Source organism: Centruroides vittatus, unplaced genomic scaffold (assembly GCF_030686945.1).
Source record: "Centruroides vittatus isolate TY-2023 unplaced genomic scaffold, ASM3068694v2 scaffold_435, whole genome shotgun sequence".
Lineage (NCBI taxonomy): Eukaryota > Metazoa > Arthropoda > Arachnida > Scorpiones > Buthidae > Centruroides > Centruroides vittatus.
In genome coordinates this window covers 5,274,385-5,298,303 of record NW_027122708.1, presented here as the reverse complement: position 1 = coordinate 5,298,303, position 23,919 = coordinate 5,274,385, and the positions used below count along the sequence as shown (strand labels likewise).

The 23,919-nt window shown below is 30.4% G+C and overlaps 1 protein-coding gene and 1 long non-coding RNA gene across 3 annotated transcripts in view; one reads left to right on the top strand and one right to left on the bottom strand.

The window, feature by feature from the left end:
- The window catches only part of LOC136989113 (uncharacterized), an 82,317-nt gene extending 70,071 nt beyond the window's left edge, over positions 1-12,246 (top strand). Inside the window, exon 2 of the long non-coding RNA XR_010882859.1 lies at positions 12,146-12,246. This is a non-coding gene — a long non-coding RNA (uncharacterized lncRNA). The remainder of the gene's footprint in view (positions 1-12,145) is intronic.
- LOC136989054 (uncharacterized) overlaps positions 1-23,919 on the bottom strand; it is a 95,034-nt gene that overhangs the window by 34,991 nt on the left and 36,124 nt on the right. The window contains exons 3-6 of one of the 2 annotated variants that reach the window (XM_067287141.1): positions 17,233-17,315; positions 15,634-15,745; positions 10,792-10,911; positions 4,739-4,834 (exon numbers count right to left, since the gene is read on the bottom strand). In XM_067287141.1, coding sequence (XP_067143242.1) covers positions 4,739-4,834; positions 10,792-10,911; positions 15,634-15,745; positions 17,233-17,315 — 411 coding nt within the window. The remainder of the gene's footprint in view (positions 1-4,738; positions 4,835-10,791; positions 10,912-15,633; positions 15,746-17,232; positions 17,316-23,919) is intronic. The other variant, XM_067287142.1, reaches the window with a different exon arrangement.

The following is a 23,919-nucleotide window of genomic DNA, read 5'->3' as shown; positions in this document are numbered from 1 at the left end:
TGCAAAAAGCAAACAAGTTGGAGATTACACATTTGTAATATTTGCTTAACCTCTTGCTTAATGTGGAATTTGATTAACACACACAATTATTTGCAGCAATCCCTTTATATACATACAGCCAAAGTTTTAATTAATGCAGATTTGACATCTGTCTTTACTTAACAGATATGTTTTGCTCAGCAAATAAGGTGTTGATAAATTTTCTATTTTTGTGCTGAGGGTGATTTCCAATATAGATATGTATTTTAATTACAGTAGTTGTGAAATTTAACATATCACTGTTAATGTGATACTGTGTTCATTGTTTAGAAGCATATTTTAAAACTTCACTTCACATTGTTTGTGCAAAATCAAATCAAACTGTCTGCAGATAAAATGTATAATCAGGCATATTATGTATGCATTTTAAGTTTTGTAAAGGATATAACTATACAAACAGTAGAAAGTACTCAGTGTGTATAAGGAAGATGCTCCTAAATGTCAGACATGTCAACTGTGGTTTTGAAATTTTCATTCAGGAAATTTTGAACTAAAGGATACAGAGTGCCTGAAAGTCGTTCAAGAGAAATTTTTGGAAGAAATTGTTAAAAATTGACAAATAAAAACTCGTGAACTTGCAAAAAATCGTAGTGTATCGCTGACATGATGCTTGTTCCAAATGCATTAAGTAGAAAAAAAAAACAAACTGGATCAAGTATAATTTTGTCTGACGAAGATAGGAAACTCTAAGGTTCATTTTATTTTTAAATTAGTTACACATTTTTATCATAGAAAATTTTTCATATGATAACAACGTTAAAATAAAAATTTGTTCTAGCAGATTGTGATTGTTCAATCAAGTACAAAAGTACCACTGTATTTGATTAACACAATTTTGATATATGCTGTAGCATTGAGGGATTAATTAATTGTACTAATCAATAGATACCTGTATAAAGAACTGACATGAAACCTTAATATAATGTCAATGCCACTTCAGTTCAGTATCTATAGTGGGTTAGCTGTTAGTTTTTTATTAATTTATTTTTACATATTTGTATAAATTACAAGTATAACATCTGGAAGGTATTTAAACATTTTTAAGCCTGAAATTATCTTTGCTCTTTATATTTTTGGGTTATGGTATAGAGGAGACTAATGCATGGGAATAATGTATAATGACATCAATGTGTTAAATAAAGCTTCTTTTAATTTTTACTTTTTTATAACATCAATTTGTTTGGACTTGTGCATTTAATGCTAATACTTTGCAAAAAATGCACAAATTCAAAACAAAAAAATTAAAATACATTAAGATCTGAAAATGGGAACTATTAACTCAAAAAAATATTAATATCAGAGTACAACTGTATTTTGTAAGATACAAAATTTTTTATGTATTTAGTATTGTGATTTCATGATCTTAGACTTGGGCATTTCTTCAAAGTCTTCAATTCAACAAATTTAATAATTTTACAAAAATACAGTATGTGTTCTTTGAAAATAAATTTTACTATACATATATTTTTAATTCTTTGACCACACATGTAAATACTTAATTCTAAATACAATAAATGTTTAAGTTGTCATGGTGATACATGGAAATAATAGCATGTCTTTGCATTATCATGTATAATTAACATGTTTTTTTGTTTAAATTGTTACAAACTTAAAAATACTTCTGGATATCCATCATACAAAAATAGAAAATGTTTTTCAAAGTTTTATTTAAATGCATCATTTTGTATTTGCTTTTTAAGAAACTAAACAGTGGTAACTCATACTTCAAATAACTAACTTTAAACATTTCAGAGTTCAAATGCTAAATTTGAGAGAAATTTGACCCAGAGTTTAAACAATGCTTCTACATTTGAACTGTGCACAGTGAAAAAAAGTGCGCTCACTGCATAAACACTATCTGTTGTGTATCAAAGTCATCTCTTACCCTTTTTATGAAAGTATCTCTTGCATTATGCTCATGTGTTTTCAATGGGTTTTTTTGCTTTATTTTTGGCGTGTTTGGTTATATGTAGGCTTACCATAATATTTTTTTCTCAAACCGAGACAATTTTGAGAAAATACTCAACAGAAAATAAAGTCTACTAGGATAAGTACCTATGATTGAAAAGGCTACACAACAAGTTGTTAACAAAAAACAAGGAGTTAAAAAGCAATTTTTATTAACTCAACTGAACATATCTTATTATTAAGCACTTATTAATATTTATTACAAGTGCAAACTTTCTTTAAAAATTCTTTGTCATTTCAATCGGTACCTTTAAAATATGACAATATATTTGAGGAAGTTCCTATAGCTACTAGGTTTGCCTTATGTTTCGCACATTTCAAGTGATTTTTAATGTCTGAATGCCCACCATGAGTTATTGAAAATTCTAAAAAGCACAGTTCATATTTCACTTCGTCAATACAATCACATACTTTTTCCAAAAACTGATAATCCTTTTTCAATCATCAGTAAATGCAGTTTTTTGGAATTTTGGAGATTAAATTAATTTAATATATAATACAGAATAATCACAAATGCCAACTAGCAATTTGAACTCAATTAAGATAGGACATGCCCAACAATGACATGGCCAGTGTATGTGTTGTCAACTGTAATTGAAACAAAATATCTAAAAAATGAAATAAAAATATCTGGAACTCATAGGCTGTGCGCTATTATAAATTCTGTGAAAAAATATCTGGATGAAAAAATAAAACATCTAAATTCATTAGACCATATGCTATAAATTATGGAGGAAAACATCTAGGCAATGTACTTTAAAACTACTTAGATCTAGATACAAAATATTTAGATTGGTGACAGTGAGTGTAACAGAAGAGATTATTTAGTTACCAAATTGCCATTTTACCCAAGGCTACACTATTTTTACTTCTTGAATATTTGGCACTTTTATAAATTTAACCCAATAACTGGGACAAAATGACAAACTTGCCGGGACGCCAGGACCACATCATCAAACTGGGACAATCCCAGTCAAAACGGGACATCTGGTAAGCCTAGTTATATGTATATCCCTACCTATTAACTATGGCATCAAAGAAGACTGTAGAAGCAATGAAGCCTAAGAGGAAGATTGTAGTATTGACAATTGAGATGAAAAAGGAACTTATGAAACATGAAAGTAGTACATGCATGGCAGATCTGACAGCCATGTTTAAGATGCTAAGTCAATGGTGTCCATCATTCTTAGAAAAAGGAAGCAAATGTGGCTAAACATGTGACAATAATGACCTCTAGGAGATCACATGTTATTGAGGAGATGGAAAAAACACCTCCTAGTGAGGATAAATGAGAAGCAGTTGGCTAGTGATATCTCTCAGAGGATTATTTGTGAGAAAGACAATCAAGCTGCATAGTGACCTTAAGAAAAGTGAACCACCACTCCTTACTAAAATGCAGTAAATGCAATGTATTTTATTTGTTTTTATGTTTTAATCTATTATTTAGGACATTTGATTATGTTATTTTTACTTCAAATTATGTGTATTTGCTGTTTAAGTTTATCAAAATAGGTAAGGCAATTAAGGGAATAAATGAATTCTTTTTCCATTATTTCTAATGGGGAAAATTGATTCGGACTTCAAACAACTAAGAGTTTGAATCTCCTGGAACAAATTAAATTTGAAGTACAAGGCACTACTGTATTTTTTTAATTTGATCTACAATTGCATTCTTAACATTTTAAAATATAAAATTTAAATTAGTTATTAGATTATATATTTATTTAAAATTTCTTTCATTCAAGCCAATATCTCCAAAACTTAATAATTCCTATTTAGGAATTTGTTAAATCAATTTTTCAATTAAAAAGATCTATTGAAACCTCTTACATAAAACAACTATTTTCGTGACTTATGTAAATATTGGACAATTAATCTCACTATATTAAAATAAAAATTACAATTAAGATAATTTTAACTGTACTTTTCATTTTACAGTAGAGTGTTGTTAATCGAAATCCTGGTAATCAGAATCGCCGGTAATCGGCACGATTTTCAGTCAAACTGTGTCGTGCTGAATCGAACGTTTTTGATACTGAATTTACTTCTAAAGTATAATTTTCATGTTTTTATATTCAATATATTTATTTTGTTTGTAAAAATGCAGAAATAATTTTTAACGATACGATAGCCTTGATTATTATTATAAAAATTTTCATTAGGCTTAAAATCGATGAAAATCCAACACGAAGCGACACGCGACGGAGAAAAATTTGAACATCGGACAGGTTAATATATTTATTCATACATAATGGGTAATTGGAACAAATGACTAATCGGAACAACCCCAGTCCCCAATTGATTCTGATTTTCGACTCTCTACTGTATTAATAAAACTATTTTATATCTTAAATCTAATTCAAGTATCTTAATAAACCATTTTCAAATATATATAAATAAATAAATAAGTAAATAACACAAAAATTTACTACTTTTTGCATTGTTTATATTATATTCTGTTATTATTTGGAACAGATCAGAATTATGTTTTTTTTTGCTACTTAATTTAAATTAAAAAACTTTTAATATTACAACAACATTTCTTACAAACAATTTAACAATGATTATGCAGTAATTAGCATTAAAAAGACACAAATTCATAAAAATAACTATTTTTCATTCACATTCCATTTTTCAATCAAATCATATGCATGCCATAAATACAATTGTTATTCAGTTAGTAAGATCTCAATTTCATGTGTCACATTTGAAATAAGAGATCAAATTACACCTTTATTTAATAATTTTCTTCTCTTATCCACATCTTCTGATGGCAATGTTAACTGCAAGAGAATCTGGCCATTTTTCTTTTCTTTTTCAGCTGAAGCTATAATATTATTTCAACAAATTTAATGATTTTATAAAAATACAGTAGGTGTTCCTTCAAAATAAAACTTTACATATATTTTTAAGATTGCTAACAGATAAGAATTATGCAATAACTTATTCTTTTGAATCATTCAGAAAGTTGAAAGTTGATTTAAATATTTTGTTAAAATAAATCTAAAACACATATTTTAATAAATTAATTAATTTAAGTCTTAATTTTATTAAATAAATTTTATCATATGTTGTAAAATTTATACTTTCAAAAAGATCATTATTTGCTTTTCCTTAACGAAATTCAATCAAAAAATGCTTTACTAAGGCTGATTACATATGAACACTTTTTGAACACTTGAATGAGCATACCTATCAAGACATCAGCAATCTCATAAAATTTACTAATGCTCAGTTTTTCCTCTTACAAGTTAATGTGATGTACAGAGGCAAACCACTACTAATTTGAGACGGAGAACATATATTTTTTTAATTTATTCAATTTAAAAATATAATTAAAAATTGCAGCCCGGCATTGTGACGATATCACAACAAATAATTGCTCATTTTCTTTAAATATATACACTGGATTGTTTGTGTCAATTCTCTTTCATTTTATAATTATATAAGAGAAAGTCTTTCATAAATTGTGTAATTTCATAAAACTTTGATTTGTTTCTTTAAAACTATCTTTACTAATCATAATTGAGCAACACTGTTCAAATCTACTAGCTAGTTCTTTTCTTTAATATTTGCATTCCATTTGTTATCACTCAAAACAGTTTAAGTTTGTTTTGTTTGTTTGTTTTATTAAGTTATGGCAACAGAACACTTGGGCAATCTGCCTAGGGCAGGGGTCGGAAAGTGCGGTCATGTGGCTCTTTGCATAGATGTTTGTAACTCTTCAGACAAACTCCAATCTCATCTCATCTCAAGCAGCCACTTATGAGTTTATGAGATAGAGCCGCCGAACAAACTTCAACTCGTATGGCATACTCTCTACCATTCTTTAGCCCGTCCGCATATGACCACTTGCGTTGATCAATATGAATCGCATGCGAGTGGTAGCATTTAAAGCATATCTATACATATAACCTATTGAACGCGTGTCCGTCCGTATTGTAACGTCATGCCAAAAACAGCCACTAGAAGCGCCCCTGTCGTGTGTCGTATTTCGCACATTTAAATTAACAGTATAAATTATTATTTACATTAACAGTATAAATTGTTATTATTCATTTGGCCAATAGCCAATAACAATATAAATAATTCAGTATATTTGTAATAGGAATTTATTATTGTCACGGAATGCCTGTAACGCTCACTAGAGGATGTCCTTTAACACAGTTGGTCGGCGATCGGCCAAGCAGTTAAGCCTCGATGCGACTCTCTGATACTTTTGGTATCTTGTTTCCATGACAATTTGGCTCTTCTCACTTCACAAACTGCCAACCCGTGGCCTAGGGGAAATGCCTTCCAGGAGGTCTTTTTAAGGGTAACTGGCCCCTATCCAGTCATTACAAATGTGAAGAAACCTGGAAAACTCCACATGGCCAGCCCATCCTGGCATGGCACAAACCCACAAACAAACTCCCAGTGTCAGGAAACGAAACCACTTGGCCAGTGGTGGGTCTAAAACAGTTTAACAACAACAGAAGTTTTTGAAGTAGTAAAAGTTCTTCATAAATCAAAACATTCTTATCCTTTATAGTTCATGATGCTGTTGCTCATTTACATTATTAATTAACATGGTGATATCATGAATGCACATCCATTAAAATGAGAAATAACTACTGTCTATCGGCATTAAACAGTTTTTATTAGCAAAACAAGCACTTTTGACATTTTAGGAATGTCATTTTTAGGTGAAGAATATAACTTTGAAACATTAAAATTTTTAAAATGGAACATTAAATATTCAAAAATGGAATACGTATTTTCAAATGCAATGTTAAATATTCAAAAAGAAATTTAAATTTTCTAAGTCAAATTTAAACCAACAGAGACACAAGAATGGCATGCACATAGAGATAAATGAGTATGAAATAACAATAAAATTAAATAAAATAATAAGATAAACATTTACATGCTGTTAGTAAATTTAGAATTACAGCAAATAGGTATTACCATGGCAACTCAAATGTTTAAGTTTTTAAAAAGTGATACCCAAATTCTTAGAAAATCCAATGTAGATTTATTATATGGTTCCATTTTTTCAATAAATAACAACACCTCCCAGATAAAAGTAACTTTTTTGTCAACAAATTGCATTAACAATGAAGTCTCATTCCATTTCAGCACACAATTTCTTTCCAGCCACTCCTAGAAGTTCTGTAGTACACTTGTTACAGATACAGTCCACTTAAAAATTATAAACACACTCAACATTTTTCAATAACAAAAACATTAACAATAGTAATGTATTTATTATATTAGTATGTTGTTTACAATATCAATTTAAACATTTTCTGAAATTTTTACAGCTATCTGACAATTACAAAAAAAATTATCACAGATTTTCAATTTTTAACTGTTTCAAAAGTATAAATACAGGTGCATAAAAAAATGATTTGTCATGTCTTAATATTTTGTAGGTCCACCATTTGATTTAATTAATTCAAATACTCTATTAGGCATACAACTTACTAGTTTTTGAAGTTCTTGTTTAAGATTTTCCCAACAATCCATAATAGCTAATTTCAGTTTTTTTTTTTCAGTGTTATATTGTCTGTTTTGGCCATAAACAAAATGACTCGTAATACCCCAAACATTCTCTATCAAATGGTTCAGATCAGGAATCCATGATGGCCAATTAATTACATATTTTTTCAGCAAACCAATTTTCAATTGACTTTGATGCATGAATGGCAGCATTATCCTGTTGGAATTGCCAGTTTTCTTGCCCAATAAGTGATCCAAAAGTTATTAAATTTTGATACAGCAGTACTTTTCTGAATTCATTCTACCTGCTATAAATACAATGTCTTTTTTACCTCCTATCCAAATCATGCCCACACCATCACAGAGTCCCCATCTTTCTGTCTGCTCATTCTGACTTCTTTGTTCTTCCTCAAATCATGCCAGTAGTGACTATAACCATCAGGTCCATCCAAATTCCATTTTTTTCATCTTAAAAGGTCTATTTGTTTCCACTCCTCTTTTCATGTCATCTTGTCTTTGGCCCATTTTAATCTAGCTGTTTTGTGCAATTGTGTTAATTTCTATTTGGCAGCGATTTTTGTAAATTTGGCATATTTATGATTATGCAAACATTTCCATACAGTTGCTGGTGAAACTGCAGTTGGCAATGTTGATGCTTATTCTCTGACAGACAACTTGTTGACCATCAGTAGCCAAAAAACCTTTCTTTCATTTCTAGGTGTAAGAAGTTTAGGTCTTCCACATCACTTATTTCTGCCATAATTTTCACCGAGTTAACACATTTCTCACGGCACATATAGATCAATTTACAGCTACCAAATTTATCTTGGAGATTGTCCTGCTCCTTTTAGTTGGTAAATTTCATGTATTTCCCACTCTGTTAGTGTTTTACTGCAAGGCATAGTTTTAAATCACAAAAAACTGTTTAAAATTGGCACCACGTTTGTAATAATCAATGATACTACTCTTTAGTGACAACTAATTAAACTAATAATTAATAAATAAATTATCATACTAATTTTATGCACCTGTATTTAAACTTTTGAAACAATCAATCAAAAATTGAAAATCTGTGATAATTTTTTTTTTGTAATTGCCAGATAGCTCTAAAAATTTCAGAAAATGTTTAAATTGATGTTCTAAACATCATACTAATAATAAATACATTACCATTGTTAATGTTTTTGTTATTGAAAAAACTTGGGTGTGTTTATAATTTTGAAACACTGTATTGTTCTGATGCTCAGTAAGACAGATTTGTAATTTTCTTGTCGTGGCTCCAATGTAAAAAAAAAAATTTTTTTGTTGCATTCTCTATCTGGCTGTTGTAATGGAACCGAATAAACTCCCAATTTCTCTAGTGTGGAAAATACATTTCTGTTGTTGCAAAAGAGCCTGTGCGAGGTTATTTGCATTTAATCGAAAGTTGAATGTAATTTCTTAAATAGACATTGGGTAAATGGCATTGCGCATAGAGATAAATGAAATTTATCTCTATGCGCATGCCATTCTTGTGCATATGTTGGTTTAAATTTAACTTAGAAAATTTGGGATTTGGGAAAATTTGAATTCCTTTTTGAATATTTAACATTGCATTTGAAAATATGTATTCCATTTTTGAATATTTAATGTTCCATTTTTAAAATTTTAATGTTTCAAAGCTATGTTCTTTGCCTAAAAACTAACATTGATAAAATGTCAAAAGTGCTTGTGTTGATAATAAAAACTGTTTAATGCCGATAGACAGTAGTTATTTCTCATTTTAATGGATAATATTTTGGCATGGTAATTTAATCATTTTTATAGATGAATGCATGTAAAAGTGCATAGTGTGATACCTTGACAATGCAAAAAAATGTATTTCTACAGCAGAAATTTACTGACAGTTGTAACACATATATGGAAAATATGTGAGAAAGCAAAACTGTCGAAGTGAAATGATATACATAGTCTGACATCTGTTCGCTGATTTACAAAGACAAACAGCAATCTGGATACTCCAGCATATCAATAATAGAGGATAGAACAATTCAAGATTTGTCTTTATGCTTATGTCCTTAATCATGAAAACAGATACCACAGTGATAGAACTGGACATATCTTCAGTGCATGTACCCGGTACATGCTCTAAAGATACATCCAGTTCTTTTATATGTTAAAATACAGGAAAGCATGTGTCCTCTACAATTTGCTGATGAAAGAAAAAGCCATTTGAAAGCATTTTTCACTCATGCATTTCCAATGATACCAGCAACAAGGTAACATTTCTGAAACAAATTGTCACAGATGTAAAAACTTTGTGACAACTGCATTAAGTTACAAACCAATGCTCAGTGTTTTGAAATAGCCAAATTGTTCTGCTAACAGACTTCCTCAAAAGAAGTAATTGTAAACATATAAACTACTCATCAAAAAAACCAGTTCATAACAAAACAGAAAAATTCTTACTACAAACGTTTTCGTCTATGTGAAATAGACATCTTCGGGCATTAACGATATTGAACAAACAGCTCATAAAATGGAATTTCATAGTAAGAATTTTTCTGTTTTGTTATGAACTGGTAATGGTTTATTTGGTGAGTGGTATATTAACAATTACCCAGTTTTTAAAATGTATTGTAAACATATATTAGTATTGTTGGACAATGGACAAGTTATAGACTGCCATCTGCAGAAAATGATCAGGATTGCATTGTGATAAGGCCTACAAGTGCAAGCATTGCCATATTTGCAAGATACTACAACATGGCACAAGACATTATCCAACAGTTTCAGCAATCCCAATCTTGCACTCTGATTATTATTTGTTTTTATCTTTCAAAGCAGCTGATGCATTTGGATGCTTAACATTATTTTATTAATACAATTAATAAAAATAGAATAAATATTGAAATGTACAATTATTGTATTTTAATTTTTTTATCATCCAATACATATTCCTATTTTATAAAATTATAGTAATCAAAAATTAAAATTTTCTATTCCTGATTATTCATTGATATTTTACTAATAATCACTACGTCCTGAAATAAACTTATTTATATCTTGGGAAATATATGTAAAAGTCATGTAAGTTTTATTTCAATACATTTTAAATATTGATATTAATCAAAACATACTGTAATATAGAAATAAAAATGTACCATAAATATTAAAACATGTAGAATTATCAAAATCAGTCATTAGCAAAATTAGAATACAATAAAATGTAAAATGTTAGAACATGTTTTACATTTTATTATGTTTCTTCTCTTAAAAGTATACTTCTATAACCATATTTATTAGAAAAATGCTTAAAACTACCTGGACGACTTGGAGGTTCAATATATTCTTCAAGCTGTTTAATTTCAACTTCTATCTTCCTAATTGAGGGATATCTTATTTGCATCAGTTTCATTATCTTTTTTATGAAACCAACATAATCTAAATTTTAAAAATATTATCATTAATGCAATTTACTAATAAATAATAAAACAATTCATTCAATAATAAATATAAACATCTTAACTACACCCAATACATTGCAATAACACACCTTCAATTGCTGTATGTCATCGGACTATAATTTGGTAATAATTATTATAAATTATTAATGAATTTGAACCTAGAGGGAAGCATTAGGCACCATCTCGTATTAAATTTAATAATTATAATTTTAATTAAATAATTTTAGATTAAACTGGAAGAAAAGAATTGGCCCAGAGTGGGATTCGAACCCACAACTGCCATTTACCGTGCAGATGCTACCCAGACCTCCAGTCTGATGTCCTCTTAACATTATGATATAACCATTGTCGGTTACTATAATATCTACTGGGGATACATTCAGCACTCTCGTCCTGTAAACTCCCACTCAAGGCACTCAGGTCGGCCATTGCATACCCAGCAAGGCACAAATTCATTAGCAAATTCATTAGTAATTTATAATCATTATTACCAAATTATAGCCCAATGATATACGGCAATTGAAAGTGTGTCATTTAATAATTTAAGTATATGAACATAAACAGCCTTACATTTAATTAGCAAAAAGATTTAATTAAACTTAGAATTTTAATGGAGTGAGAAAACAACGATTTTTACAATGTTACTTCAATCAAGTTATTTCTAGTTCCATCTTATATACCATACTATATCAAGGATATTACGTAATAATATTAAAAGCAGAGGTTATTCCTGTTTTATGATTTCCGAATTTGAGTTTTTTTAATAAAAAAATATAACCTTAGCTGTAATAAATAAGGCTATATTAAGGTAAGGCTGCAGTAAAGCATAAATTATGGATTTTAAGTCCTGGACATAGCAATCTGGCATGATACCATAGTTTGTACAGTCAAACCTGTTTTTATGCGGTGGATAGGGACCGCATAAAAAAAAAAACGCACGAAACTTCATGAGTGGCTATAAAAAATAGTTTTCGCAACACAATTAAAAAAAGTCTCACATAGAAAATAACTCAAAATCGTACGAAATAGAATTTATTGACAACAGATGTCAGCACTTGACTGCATCGTCTCGTCTATCATCTGTTTTACATATTTTTGTCCAGGTGCTGTTTTTTTGACTTAAAAAATAAATTATTTCATTTTTCGCATATTCATGCAATAATATTACTATAATAAGTCAACGTGAGACATGACAAATCGCACGAGACTAGTCGCCAACTATACCACACAAAAAAAAAAAAAAAAAAAAAAAAAAAAAAAAAAAAAAAAAAAAAAAAAAAAAAAAAGCACAAAAAAAACTGCACAAATAAAATATTGCATAAAAAAAATCGCACAAATAAAAAAATCGCACAAAAAAAAGACCGCATAAAAACAGGTTTGACTGTATATAGTTTATAGGTTTATATTATAATTTTCTTTCTTTCTTTCCTCAATCTTTTTCATACCTATCAACTTTCTATTGTTCTCTAATTTCTTTGTTCCCCAAAATTTGAGAACTTACTACCCCTTTCTACCCCTTTCCTGAAGGTGTGTGAGGTGAACAATGGATAGAAGAAGGCCCTGGGAGATCTGAAGGGAGACAGAGCCATTTTTTGGGTAGACACCAGAGAGATCGGACAGATCAAGGAGAGATTCTCGATCATTTTGTTAGTAGAAAACAAGAGTACGGAAGCACAATGTTAAAGCCAGGAATGGGATAAGGAGATGATATAGTAAGAGTCTTTGAGGTGTTTTGCAGAAGGAACATCTAAAAAGAAAATTCAGAGAGGTGCAGAGATTGCCTGAAAGTGGAGTAACGATCTGGCAAGACAAAGGAAGTTAAATCCACCTGAACCACCAAGGGAACATTCAAAACAATCAGGTACTCCTATCCTATCTCTTTTCCTCCTTCATCTATCTATGTCTGACTTCTATCATTTTTATATAAGTAGGTTAAGATAAATTTAAAGAAAACATGGCTCACGCTTGCATAATTCAAAACTGGTATATTGGATAATTCTGGGTGTCTAAAGGATTGTAACGAAGATTTTTATTATGAATTTTGTATATATTTGTGTCATGAAAAACCTTTTTTTGGGGGGGGGACTTGCCTCAGAGTTGGATCCTGTATCATTCTAAAAAGTCTTATGTTCGTACTCAGTAATAAAGTTTTGTTCTTTGTATTATATCCTGTCATCATTCGAGTAACCTGAACATCACAGCAATTGCTGTATGTACTGTGTTCAGTTTGTTCAGTTAGATGATTAGTAATGGATAGTGTCATACTTGTCTTCAAGTGAAGATAAGAATGACACTATTCATTATCTACATTCTATTATCAAATTATTAGCCTGTTGCTAATGAGTTTAAATGTGTTGATTTTCATTCTTTACTGTCATATTATTCAAATAAATAAATAAATAGATAAATAAATAGATAAATATATATATATATATATATATATCCCTCATTTAACACAATAGTTATGTTCCAAAAAAGTATTGTTATGCAAATCCTTGCTATACAAAACAAAGGACTAATATAAAACAGATTAGGTTCCAAAAGTTAACAAAAGTATACTATTTTCTTTCATTACCAAGAGAAATATGTTTATTAAAGCAATCAATAATTTATTTCCAATTAATAATTATATAACAATTACAATTAAAAATACTGTATTATGCATTAATATTCATTTTAGTTAAATGAGGGTATTTTCTTTTTGCAAAGTATTGTCATCATCTGAGATTTTTTGTTGATCTCAATCAAATATCAGCAATGTTTTCTAATTTTTTAATTTTTACCATAAAACTTTTTTGTGTGTAACAAAATAAAAATATGTTATTAATCAAAACTTTGTTCTAGTGATCCAAGTTTGTTCAATTGAGGACCAAGAGATTTTTTCCAGAATTTGTGTTCAATACCAAATTTTTTGAGTTGAGAACAGTTGAGCACCAAGATACTGCCACATTTCATTTGTCATTTTTACATTTGATATAATGATTGACATGTTGAAGAATGAATGCTGTACAACAAGTCATCATACTCCCACCATAAATCAGCCTCCTCCCGAATGCAAGGAAGTCATTCACTGGGTGAAGAAGCCGGGATTCAATTCCTGAAGACCTCATCAGGCATTATTTCAAAATCTGTACAATTGGCAATTCTCTCAACTTTTATTACAAATTAATCTCTATGCTGAAAGGTTACCAACAGTCTTCTAAGTCATTGTACGGATGAAATAGCCTGCTTTCGCTTGGAGTTTCTGATTCAGCCCATAGGACCAGAGATGAAGAATTAAGAATACCAGGAAGACGAGGAGGGACAGCAGAACAAGCTAAGCATAAATGATTCTGACAGTGATTAGTCAGACTATTGAGAAGATCAAACAGTAAGTTAAAGAAAACAAGCAATCATTTTTTTATTGTTAATTTATGGTACTGTACTAAGAAAATAAAAATATCAGATTGTTTGTTTGTTTATAATCATTAAGAAATATTATATAAGTGAAATTTCTGCCCCCCAACAAAATATCATCCCCATAAAAATAGAAACATCAAGTGACAAAAAGGAATAAAAGTATAACCTGTAAATTATTAAAAATTAAACAAGATATAAAAATTTACAAAAGTCGTTTTTATAATTTAGCAATAGGGAACCTAAAGTTGTTTTTTCATTTCTGGCTAAAAGCCATTTATTAACTATATTACCATACTGGAAAAACAAAATATACTAATTAAAATAAACAACAGTAAAATTAAGTTTTAGGCCTAAAATAATTGCCAGCCTTAAATAAATGCTGTGGATTTTGACCCATGCAAATAAATATGCACCTGAGTGCTAATTCAAAGAATACAGTATATCATAACTTCAAATGAACAGTGATAAAATTGAATTGTTTTAATTTTAAAAATACATAATAATCAAAAAAGCAATAGTCATCCAATATTTCAATTTTTGCATATTTTTTTTCAATGCTTGAATACTATAGTAATGTTCCAAAGTTTATAGAAAATCATCATTGTGACATTACTTCATTGATGCAGTGTTTCTAAATTTATCATTTTCTCTTAAAATATTTTAATACAATAGCATATTTAGTCAAAATAATATGAAATGAATGATAATGTTTATTATATAATTTTCTTTGAAAATTTAGCTATTAATGTAATAGTAAATAATTAAGAATGTTTTCTCTACTGATTTATAAATTTAGAATGATTTTTTATTTTGAGAGAAATGCACTTTTTATTTGGTTGTTAAATTTATCAATAATTAAACAGTATTGTTCTAGTTGCTTTGCAATCTTATAGAATTTTAAATAAATAATTTATTTTATTTAATATTTTAGCTGTAAAGAAAAAGAACAATCCAAAAGAGATTGCAACAGTTATTTAGCATGCATTTAGTATAACTTAATTAAGAAACTTGGATAATTTGGCAGCAACTTTTTCATATTTGGTCAATCTAACTCTTGATATCTGCAATATTAATTTATCGTGTATATATATATATATATATATATATATATATATATATATATATATCAGACTGACATTAGTAAATGAGTATCTTTGAAGATCTGCATTTTACTATCATTCAGTAATATTCAATTTATTAATCATACTGTACTTTTAATTATTTATAACTTGTAACCTGAGAAACTGGAGAACAAAAAGTTTTTTAAACTTCCAACAAGATTTTTTATTAGCAATATTACCTCTTGGAAATTCACAAGGAGTAATTAATTCTTTGAAAAATTCTTGAGCTTTTCTCATTTGGTCTGGTTCAGAAACATCATCTTTAAACCAAAATCGAAGTTGCCTGCTTTCCTATTTAAAAAAATATATATATATTTTAAATATTTAAATACAGTCTTTCATAAAATCATTTTGCTTTAATTCCTGAACATTTTCTACATCTTAAGTTCTGATGATGAAGAGAAAATTAAAGATACAAATTAATTAAAGCATTAGGCATACTACATAAGATTATATAAATAAATTAATTTGCAAATTAATATCCAACTGATTTTATTTCAAATAAATATAGCAATGTAGCTCAGTCATATAGCATGTTTCACATAGCTTATATGACAACCATCTATTGGACAAAGTATGAATTTCCAGGGTTTAATTTCCTGTGCTGTTATTAGATACAGTATCATCTACTTACGAACAGAGAATTATGATAAAGTGTCTCATAAAGAAAGGTGCTAGTAACATGAAAAGTCATGAAACTTTTAGCAGTATTCAGAAACAGTAACGTAGACAATACAGTGTTTGAATGATGCAGTCACTACCACAGTGGCTGTGAATCCATTGATGATAAGTCTCATTGATGATAAGCCTGTGCCAATTTTTGGCAGAGGCAATTGATTTACGTAGGATCCACCAAACATCCATTAGCCATTAGGGTAAAAGAACATAAATCAGGTATCACCCGCAACAAATGTACAACGGCATTACCTACATATGCGACAAACCCGGACATAACCCCGATTTTTAACGAGGTGCGGGTTATCCACACCACCCATCATCAAAAACACCTAAAAACTGTGGAAGCGATGGAAATATTCAAAGCAGATTGCAAATTAACCTGCATCAATTTTAAAGAAGAAATTAATCTCTCAACAGCATGGCAATATTTATTGGATGACAAATCGTAATTTATTACATGATACCCATGATTATTATATGATGCGCACGTCGTATCTCCACTAGTAAAAAGTATATAATTTTTTTGAAATGGCATGAGATTGCCTTCATATAATCTTATGTAGTAGATATATCCTGTAGTATATATAACCTGAGGCAATCCTTGTACCACATTTGTCAAGGTACAAGGATTGCCTCTTCTATGTCTAACAGGTGCAAGGATTGTTTCTTTCTTTCTGGCTCCACCTCAATTCTATTGTAATATGACAGTCATGTGATGTCATAGTTACTATTACTAATGGCATACAATCATACTGATCATTTTATAAGTATTCATCCAGTCACCAAACATATTTTTATGCTTTACATGAGAATTGAAAGCAATGTTGGTGCCTTAGAAAAAAATTCATAAAGATGTGAACAGAAAAATGGTCCAGCCTTTGACTTGATTTTTTTAAGAACAGTTCTCATGCTTGTCAATCAGTTTGAAACAGTTAAGATTTGCCATTTTAATTATATTGTTGTATTTTCGATAAATATATATTATATATTATTCCTCTATTATAATTATTATATAATTATATGTTATATTAAGAATTATTTCTCTATTATATAAGTGTACTAATAATTTAAAAGTTACAACTAACTTAAAAGTTACTTACTTTTGTATGAGTATTATTGACAGCATTTGTTAAAAATACTTTAAATTCAAGACTTAAATTGGGAGGAATAATATCCATATCACCTAAAATTAAATATAAAAACAAATATAAAATCAGTTTTTACTGTATAAAATAGCAAAAAATATAAAACTTTAATTCATATATTAATGTGCATCAAAAAATTTACACATATTAATAATATGTGTGAATTTTGAAAATAACTGTAGTAGATAGTTCACAAAAACTTACACCTTTATAAATCCAGCAATGAATTTAATAAAATAAAAACATTTTCAATCAGTTTCATTGATCTTCCTTAGTTACAAGATATAACGGAATGGAAGAATAAAAGAACCTAAATACAGTGAAACTGATCAAAAATGTTCTTATATTATTAAATTCATTGCTGGATTTATAAAAAGGATTTTGTGAATTAATAATATGTTTATATCAACAATTGATCCAATAGTTAAATGTTCTCAAATATCAAATTGCATACAATTTCAGTTTTTATAATGGCTATGAGGCACTATCTGATGATAACCATTTCATCATACAAATACCAGAAATTTCTAGTTTAACTTTTCCTATTTTAGATAGGAAAACAAATATAAAGTCACAAAGTTTTTGCTTTATATAAATATAAATATTCAGTTTTTAAAATAAAGTTTAAGTTAATATAAACTTTAAAGTTTTATAATATACAGTGCATGTAAAGTTATGTGTATAATATATAAATAATTTTAAAATGTTGAAATATATATATAAATACAGTAATATCTATAATGCTCCTTGAATCCAATAAACTACCATACGGATCTTTACATTTTACAAATTTCTACAAAGAATATGATTTACAGTTCCAGCCTTAACTCTTCTTACTTTTTATTAATTCATTCTCAAAAAGTTTTTTTTACAAAAAAATGATAACATCTACCTTTCTTGCTTTTCATTAGAGGCAGCACTATCAACTTCAATTACTCTCTTTTACTAGTCTTATAAAAATTTTATAATTTACTTTTAATGCCAGTTTCAAGTGGTGTTTTTATTAATTAGTTCATATTCATAACAAAGTTTAATGTGTTAAAGTTAAATAAAGGTAAATATAAAAATTCTTAAGAGTTTTTGAAAAAATTTGAAAGTCCTGTCACTTTCTAAATATTAATAGAATGGTTCAAAAGCAAAGTGTTTTTTTCAACTTAAAATAATATTTCTTTTAAAATTTCATAATATTAAATGTTCTTTATCAAAAAATATTATAGTATACACCATTCAATATATATTTATCTTTGGAATTTCCCAAAATGTATAAAACAACCAGGGCTGTGGAGTCGGTAGATGTTTACCACGACTCCAACTCTATAGAACATAAAAACTTTTTATTCCAAAGTTAAAATACTCCTAAGTAATGACATAGTCAATATATAAATATAAATAAGGCTTTTATATATAACAGAGGGAAAGTGTAGCAATCTGTCAAAAAATGCTCCCACCCCAAATTTTTGCATTTTTGGACTTAGGACACCTCAAAATGTCAAGATATGCAAAAGATTCAGGTTCTTTTTTTCCTGTATGTACGAATGTTATACTGTATGGGAGGCACAATTTTGAATCGGAGTCAGATGGTTTAACACAGGAGTTGTTAAGCTTCAAAATGGTTAAACTAAATCAGTTGATACACATTCTAACATCCATGCATACAGAAAAAACCCCAAATGCTTTTGCACTTCTCTACGTTTCAAGGCGTCTTGAGATCAAAAGAGTAAAAATCTAGGAAAATCATTTTTTGACTGATCGTCATTCTTTTCTTTTGTTTTAGGCCTGTACTGTATAACTGCTGGGAAAGTAATAATGATGACGATTCCGATTATTTTAAAAAAATACCAAATAAAACAATTTAAAAAAACTAATTAAACATTAAAATTTGACACATCTACTGAATATATAAATTCAGATTTATTCACTTGTTTGATGATGGCAATGGTATTTGGTAAAAATGTATGAATACAAATAGTAAATACATTCGTACACAAACAAATTAGTTTAATAAAAATGTTGTACAGTACATAATATATGAGTATATTGGGTAATATATAAGTATACAGATAAATTTCTCATTCTTGACTTAGTTTAATGTAACATTTAGACTGGTAAAGAAAAAGGTTGCTTATTTTGCCATGTTGATTAATTTATTATTTTTATCTCTGTTATAAACTGAATTACTCCTTACAAAAAAAAAAAAAAAAAAAATCACTTCTATTAAGTCAGCATTTACTGAAGCTCTTAAATCATATTTAATAATTTTAAGAGCGAAAAATAAACGCTCTACTGAAACTTGAATGGTGGCTGTGAAATGTATTTGTAGTATGGTTCATAGATGTCTAATAATTTGTGTTTCTTTGCAAGCTCTTGGTGTATTATATTTGCTACTGTCTGTAAATAATCTGTCTGTGCCAAGAGCTTGCAACCAGAAGTGATATGTTACATAGTTTCTGGCATAATGTGACATTTTCTGCATGTGTCATTTGTGAGTGTTGTATCTTTGAGTATGTATTTTCTGTAGTTTTTAGTATTTATGACATTATTATTATTATTATGTTGAATTAAGTGAGATATACTCGGTTAACACCGGTGGCTGTGTACTATGCCGGACCAAAGTCAAGGCATAGTAACCAAAACAGAAATTAAAGAAGTGTATCAGTGTGTGTGTCTGTATTCAGGAATTTTCTCACAATATGACATGTATTCAATATAGTGGCCTTCTGTAGTGTGATGTATGTGTTTCTATTCAATTCTAATGTGCCCAGGCTTTTGTGTAGTGTGTGTGGTATGACACCTGTAGAGGAGAGAACAGGTACAATAAGCACCCTATCCATCCTCCACAGATGCCTTATTTCCTGGGCAAGTTCTGTGTACTTGCTAATTTTTTCAGTGCATGCATTTTGTATATTGTGAGTGTTTGGAATGGATATGTCTATAATGTATGTGATTTTATTGTGTTTGTCAATGAGTGTGATGTCTGGTCTGTCGTGGTATATTGTTTTATCTGTGATTGTGGCTCTGTCATAGTACATTTTGTATGTGTTGTTTTCCAATACTGTCTGTGGAATGTATTTGTAGTATGGTTCGTGGATGTCTACTAATTTGTGTTTCTTTGCAAGCTCTTGGTGTATTATATTTGCTACTTGATTATGTCTGTGTAAATAATCTGTCTGTGCCAAGAGCTCGCAACCAGAGGTGATGTGTTGTATAGTTTCTGGCATGATGTGACATTTTCTGCATGTGTCATTTGTGAGTGTTGCATCTTTGAGTATGTGTTTTCTGTAGTTTTTAGTATTTATAACCTGATCCTGTATGGCAATCATGAATCCTTCTGTCTCCCCAAAGAGGCATCCCAGAGTTAACCAGCTGTTTGACGCAGTTTTGTCAACAAAATCCTGGGCCAGATCATAAGGATGCCTGCCATGGAGTGCCTTTCGAGCCCACGATTGCCTAATGGTGTCTATGCTTTTTATATGTTGTGTTGTGTCCATATGATGTGAGTGTAAGTTTAATGGTGTGTTATTTGAGTCTGCTAGAGTTACTGCTTTATGTAATTGTGATGTTTCTTGTTTTTTGTAGAAAAACTCTCGCAGTGACTGTATTTGTTTGTAGTGAAGGTTAACTATGTCAATCAGGCCACGTCCGCCATCTTTACGTGGAAGGGTTAATCTTTCTGTGGCGGATTTAGGATGATGTTGTTTATGCTTAGTAAGTGTAGTTCTTGTTTTCCTTTGGAGTTGCTCAAGATCTGTGTGAGTCCAATGTATAACTCCAAAAGAATATGTGAGTACTGGAATGACATATGTGTTTATTGCTTTGTATGTTTTGCATTTAACTGTGTTCTGAGAATAGCATTTAACCTACTTTGGTATTCTTTAATTAATCTTTGCTTTATTTGTGTATGTTCTGTTAGTTTGGCCTGTTGGAATCCTAAATACTTGTAGAACTCGCCCTCTTCCATGGATTCAATAACGTCTCCATTTCCAAGCGCAAAATCTTCTTTCTTCAGGATTCCTTTTTCTATGTGAAGTGTTTTGCATTTATCTAGGCCAAATTCCATTTGTATGTCGTTGGTGTATGAATGTGTGATTTGTAGGAGTTGATGAAGTTGTTTTTGTGTGGATGCATAAAGTTTTATGTCATCCATGTACATGAGATGTGACAGTGTATACTGTGTTGTTTTTTCATGTCTGATATTGTAACCATATTGCATGTTGTTTAACATGTTGGATAATGGATTCAGGGCTAGGCAGAACCAGAGAGGACTCAAGGAATCTCCTTGAAAAATTCCTTGCCTAATAAAAATTTGGTTTGTTTGTATGGAAGTGTTACTAACCCTGAGATGTAGTGTTGTTCTCCAGTGCTGCATAGTGTTTTGAAAGAATGCCATGAGTGATGGATGTATTTTGTACATGTGTAGAATATGTAGCAGCCAACTGTGTGGAACACTGTCGAATGTTTTTCTGTAGTCTATATATGCCATGTGTATGTTTCTGTGTTGTTTGTGTGCTTGCCGTAGAATGACTGAATCTATGAGTAACTGTTCTTTGCAGCCCGTGATTTCTACGGCAACCTTTTTGTTGTTCCGTGAGAATGTCGTGTTCTTCAATATGTTTGTATATTTTGTTTGCGATACAGGATGTCAATAATTTGTAGAGTGTTGGAAGACATGTAATTGGTCTGTATTGTGTGGGGTCTGTGGTATTGTTGTTTTTAGGTTTCATGTAGGTGATGCCCTGGGTAAGAAAATTTGGCATGTCTTGTGGATTGATGATGATGTGTGTTAGATGTTTAGCTAGTTCCTGGTGCAGTGATGTAAACTTTTTGTACCAGAAATTGTGAATGTTGTCTACACCAGGTGTCTTCCAGTTGTGTGTTCTGTTAACAGTGTATTGGAAATCATATATGTTTATTTCAACACAGGGCATAGTTGGTATGTTGTGCAAGTTTCTGTTCTCCTCCTCGATCCAGCCTGCATCAGCATTGTGCGTGACAGCACTGGACCAAAGAGAAGACCAATATGTTGTGAGTTCTTCTTCTGTTGGTGTGCCACTGTGCTGTGTATCAGTGTTTGCTTTGTTATTAATTTGTCTGTAAAAGAGTTTTTCATTGTTTGTAAATAATTTATTTTGTTGTTTTCGTAGTGTACATGTTTTGTATCGTTTGAGTCTACGTGCTTTGGCAGCAAGTTTTTGTTTTAGTGTATCAATGTATTCTGTAATGCGTGTGTTGTGATGTTCATGTTTTGTGTGTGTTTTTATTTTCTTGAGAATATTTTTGAGCTGTTTCCTTAATTTGGGTGTTATGTTGTTTTTAGTGTATTGTGTCAGCCTGCCTAATTGCTGTCTAATGTCATTTATTTGTGTTTCTATTCTTCTCTGCCAGGCAGGCTTGTGATAGAATTGTGTTTTCTGTGTATTTGTCTGTGATTGTACTTTCAGTCCATGTTGTGTCACTACTGTGACTGCCCCAGCATAAACTAATGTATGAATGTCTGCGAGTGTAGAAATTGAATGAATGTAGTGTGGTATTAAGTGAGTGTTTACATAATTTAGTGTTTTTCCTACTTCCTTCGACGTGTTGATTTTTGGTATTCGTGGTCGTGTGTGGGATCTGTGCCTGTATATTTAGTGAGTGTTTCCTGAAATATAAGTGAGAGCGTATTAACTAAATCCATGTCTATGTTATCAGTGATGGACAAGGAAGTGTCTGTAGTATCATTAGTTGTAATTGTTGTATGTGTGTTATTATCAATGCTTGTTACTGGATTATCCTGACAGGTTACGTGATCTTCATTAATGTTAGATGTTTCTGTCTGTTGATGTATTTGATCAGCAACCTGTTGTTTGATAAGTTCAAGTGTTGTTTGTGGAATAAGGTTGTTGTGTATAATTGTTCTTTTTTGATCAACAACCCTTTGTTCGGTAACAGTGAGGTGAGGATATTGTTGTGTGAATTTATGGCGTAGTTGTTGTCTGTACGCTGTCATGTTTGTTTCAAGTTTTGTGATGGTGTAATAAGTACGGATGATAAACTCGTTCATTTCTACTGTCCATTTCATCCGTTGGCGTGGTTTTCCAGCCTTTGTGGTCTGTGGATGCATTGCCACGGAAACACCAAGGCTGGGTTGGTTCCTCACATCTGTTGAGGGCATTGCAGTAGCCATGCTTGGGCCGGTGCTGCTTTCGCCACCGGTAACCAAGGGAGACTGTGACCTATTTTTCAAACGTGAGCCTCTGCCTAACCCACGAACGCGGACCTTGTTAACCCAGGCGACGTCCGAGCCGGTATCACACTTTGATCTAGTTATTACCATAATAAAGATCACCACAGAATGTGGGTGTGGTCACTCTTAGCTTCATTTCTCCCCATAGACCTTACTGGCATGGGTGTCCCTACCAGGAGCTTGTGCTCCAGCCTGCATTGCCCTATGGATCAGTAAAATTACTGGGCTCTCCCACCACAACCAGGTGGTGACCACGGGAGAGTTGTTATTGTTGTTGTTGTTATTATTATTATTATCCCATCTTGATTATATTATAAGATTGTGAATGCTAATAATGAGCAAAATATTCATTAAGTCCAACCACACTGGAGATATGACATGTGACCCCTTCTATGTCTCTACCCTGTCGACCTTTAATT